The 4021-nt window shown below is 35.3% G+C and overlaps 1 protein-coding gene across 1 annotated transcript in view; it reads right to left on the bottom strand.

Annotated features, from left to right (window-relative positions):
- Window positions 1-242: 242 nt before the first annotated feature.
- TAL1 (TAL bHLH transcription factor 1, erythroid differentiation factor) overlaps window positions 243-4021 on the bottom strand; it is an 8139-nt gene continuing 4360 nt past the window's right edge. The window contains exons 3-4 of the mRNA XM_053469318.1: window positions 1668-1762; window positions 243-1071 (exon numbers count right to left, since the gene is read on the bottom strand). Of these exons, the coding sequence (XP_053325293.1) occupies window positions 650-1071; window positions 1668-1762 (517 nt within the window). The 3' untranslated portion in view covers window positions 243-649. The remainder of the gene's footprint in view (window positions 1072-1667; window positions 1763-4021) is intronic.

Here is a 4021-nt window from a genome sequence, read left to right as displayed (position 1 = left end):
GATATGTGGATTTTCTGTAAAGCAAAAGAAAAATAAAGCATACCCTTCTGCCCTAGACAAAGTATTTGTATTCTATATCAAAAACACAAAGACAGCCTTTGTTACCATAAAGCCTTGAATTATAAAAACCAATACATTAAAAATCAGGGATTGGACGCACTGTTCTTGTTGCAAATGGTTGATTGCATGGCAAACGTTCACTCTTATAAATAATACTGACATCAACAAATCTGATACAAATGTATGTATACTGTACCTTTTTAATATTAGGTACCACGTAAAAATAAATCCATATTAAATTCTCACGGGTTCTGAAATCCCACCTGAGGCTTTGTTACCAAAGCTGTATATCCATACATATACTTAATATACCATGGCAGTCATGATGGCGTTGGTCCCGAGACGCCTATAGCTTACAAATTGCTACAAGCAATCTCAAAATTGGGATACGAGTGGGATGGAATATATCTATGAAACAGATAAAAACAAACTCTTATACAGTCTGTTGCAATAGAGGATTTGTATCACTGGATTTGTCTTTGTTCAAATGGAGTACCAACAGGATACATCTCCTCTAAAAAACCCACAGTTGTGCAACCAACGAGGGTTATAGTCAGTAGCCAAGCAGAGATGCCGAACCGATGAGTTGTCATCGTTGCCCATTGCTTTCTACAGATAGCATGGACTGATGAAGATTTCGGTTATGCTTGGAGTCCAGTGTATCATGGTCTTCTGAGAAACTGTCAGGGCTGGGTGCCCCATCCATAGAGCTTCCACAGCTGGAGTTTGGAGACAGCATGTCCTGAAGAAGGTCTTGTTGGACCATTCCGTTATCTTTATTCACCTTGCTCCGTTGGTTACCTTCTTCTTCTTGGTCATCAAGAAGTTTGGCTAGGAAGTTGATGTATTTCATGGCCAGGCGGAGAATTTCATTCTTGCTGAGTTTTTTATCTGGTGGGTGAGTTGGAATAAGCTTGCGCAGCTCAGCAAAAGCCCCATTGACATTTTGTTGTCTCCATCTCTCCCGGCTGTTTGTGAAAATGCGGCGGACGACTTTTGTATGAGGACCTCCTGTGGAGAACAAGCAGTTGACATTTACACAATAATTTCTGGATATGGAATGCATTAAGAAGCATATTTGTCCTGTAGTAACAAAGCCTACCAATATATCATATGGTCCACTTGGCATTGTAAAAAGGCAAACAGCCCACTGACTTGTGGCCACCTCTGTTATTTGGTATAGTTTCTATGTATTGATTAGACACAGGCAAAACCTAACCTAAGCCTTATAGACTTTGATTTTGGTAAATGACACATAATTAGTATTAACACAGATTCTACAGACTTCAAAATTGTATTTTCCATACAGATTATCAGCATAGGCCATCCCTCCTACTGAAACAAATGACACAAGCTGACCAATGGTATTAAATGGGACAAATAAGAACAAAATTGTATTTATTATCATATTATCAAAAGCTGCTAATGGGAAATCATTTATGTGCATTTGTTTTATACCTTATTATAGTATACTATGATGCTCAGTCAAGGTTATTTATTTCAACATTAAACATGGCTCGTGACCCCAATAGCTGCCCCATTTTTCCGACCAAATCTTCCCTAATCAAGACATTTAAATAAGCCTCACATTGTGGTTTAGTATTTACCTTCTGTCACTTCAACTTCATATGGACCTGTGCGTCTTTTTACTCTGGAATTATTGTTGAACATTGGAAATGTTTCTGGATCACCGAAGTAGGCGCTGTAAGATAATAATAAATAATTATAATAAACCAATTTGATGCAGCTATGACATTTGAACACTAAATTCTAAATAATAATAATAAATCATGTTGAGAATTGTGGATTTTCTTTTAAATTCCATAAACTCTGTAACCCTTGTATAAAATATATGTACACCTTTTGTGCTAGAATTATGCAATGCAAAGTAAGGTACATTTAAAATATCAAATTAAGTGTCAGCCATATTTACCATATAATTAGCATATTGGGGGATATTTGCATAAATATATTTCAGGCTACTGTATTCACAAAATCACATTCTATAGTGAACATAAAGAAGCACTGGGTCTCCATAAACCAGTTCAGTGCTGCAATTGTCTTGAAGCACAAATGACAGATAAAAGATTTTTATATCCTATGTCAAAATTTTCTTACTGTGACGCCAATACAGATGCAATTAAAAGGGTAAAGAAAAGATTTGCGTTCAAGTAGGATGAGTAACACATTGCAAAGCACTGAAAGGGTTAATAGAAAACGCACACCTAACAGGCAGGCAGGAGAATAAAGAATAATCATAACTAACGGATAAAGAAAGGCGATTTAATGCACATTTGAAACATTTTTCTTGGCTTCTTGTTATATTATAGCATGTAGATCCTAGTTAACCCTTTACTAGAGTCTTATGTTGAAGTTGATCCTTTTTATTTGGCCAATATAAAAACTAATATATAATAACTTTTCCGGACCTTGGAGGTCTCTTCTTCAGATGAAATAATCCAAATTCAGATCAAATATCTTTTCTATAAACTGTGCATTGATCTATGGTCCTTTTTTTCTAATTTTAGAATTGTGCCTGGAACTGCATTTATTTACGGTCCCCATTATTTGTTGAATGTGATATGTTTTATTAATAATATTTGTATCTGTTCTGCGACATTTCTGCAGTAAATAAATTGGACCAGAACAAACAAAACAAATCCAACGGAAAAAGGGACGGGATAAAAAATATCATTTGCAATTTTGAAGAGAATTACCGGTAATACTAAAATTAAAATGATATCACAGATGAATGGCATTGTGGCTGCTTGTATTGGTAAATGGTGGGCTGATTAATGAGTTAAAAGGAAGAAACAGTTACCCCCAGTGTGGCATAAAACAGAAAAAATAGTAGCCTGATTATATGAAACATTAGCCGGTCCATAAGGCATAGGTGATAATAAAGCAGGTCTGTATAGAGAGGCTGGCATTGTAAATCTATATGTTAAGATTATAGGGGGTCTCTGGTGTTGTATAGGGACCCGGTGATGGCATGTATATATTCTCTGGATATAGTGAAAGAGGATGATGTCTCCAAGGAAGCAATAACGGGATGTATTAAAGGAAAGCAAGGAAAGGGAAGCACAGGTCAGGAAATGGGCAACAGACACAGAGGAAGCAGGAGACAAAATCCACATGGCAGTGAATAAAATGCAGTGTAATATAATGAGGATATAGAGAAAAGGTGACAAATGTTTCATTTACATTCTGCTTAAAACTGCCAACATTTAGAAAAAAAATAAGTATTTTGCTCTGCAAATGTATTCAAAAATAGTAATATTACAAAACTGTATTCAAAGTGCATTTCTCTGTATGTGATCTTTCAGGTGCATTGCAACCCCCAGTTCAGTGTTCACAATCTATCCTTAGAATGTCTAGTAACAATTGCCCTAAAGTATATTTAGGGATATATATATATATATGTATATATATATATATATATATATATATATATATATATATATATATATATATATATATAAACTAATTTTAATAAATATTCGTCTTTCAATCCATCAGGAGATCCCAGCTCCTAAAACACTCAATCAACAAAATAATCCATATAATTTATAGGTGATCAATAGGTCTACAAATACAAAAACATATCTATGTGAGAAGGAGCTGAATTGTTCCGCAAGGTGGATGCTAACAATGTGCTGCAGAGTGACGTCATATGAAAGTGATGCCCAGGGTTGTTCTGTGAAATGGGTGACGTTATCTGCACTGTATGATAGGTTGCTAAGGGGGTATTGTCATGGACTGACTTGAAATTATTAGCAAAAGGGGCATTATTTGGGATGAAATGATTTAAAATAGATGAGAAATTTGGTGACCTGGGCTGAGATGCTTTGAAATCCTAGAAGCGTCAGTGGCAATGGTCTACATCTTTGTTCAAGTAAAACATACCTGGGGTGTAGAGAAATATTCTACATAAAATTGTTTCAGCTCAGTATATAAAATC

Source organism: Spea bombifrons, chromosome 6 (assembly GCF_027358695.1).
Source record: "Spea bombifrons isolate aSpeBom1 chromosome 6, aSpeBom1.2.pri, whole genome shotgun sequence".
NCBI lineage: Eukaryota > Metazoa > Chordata > Amphibia > Anura > Pelobatidae > Spea > Spea bombifrons.
Note: the sequence above shows the minus strand (reverse complement) of the source record. Positions and strands in the feature narration are given on the sequence as shown.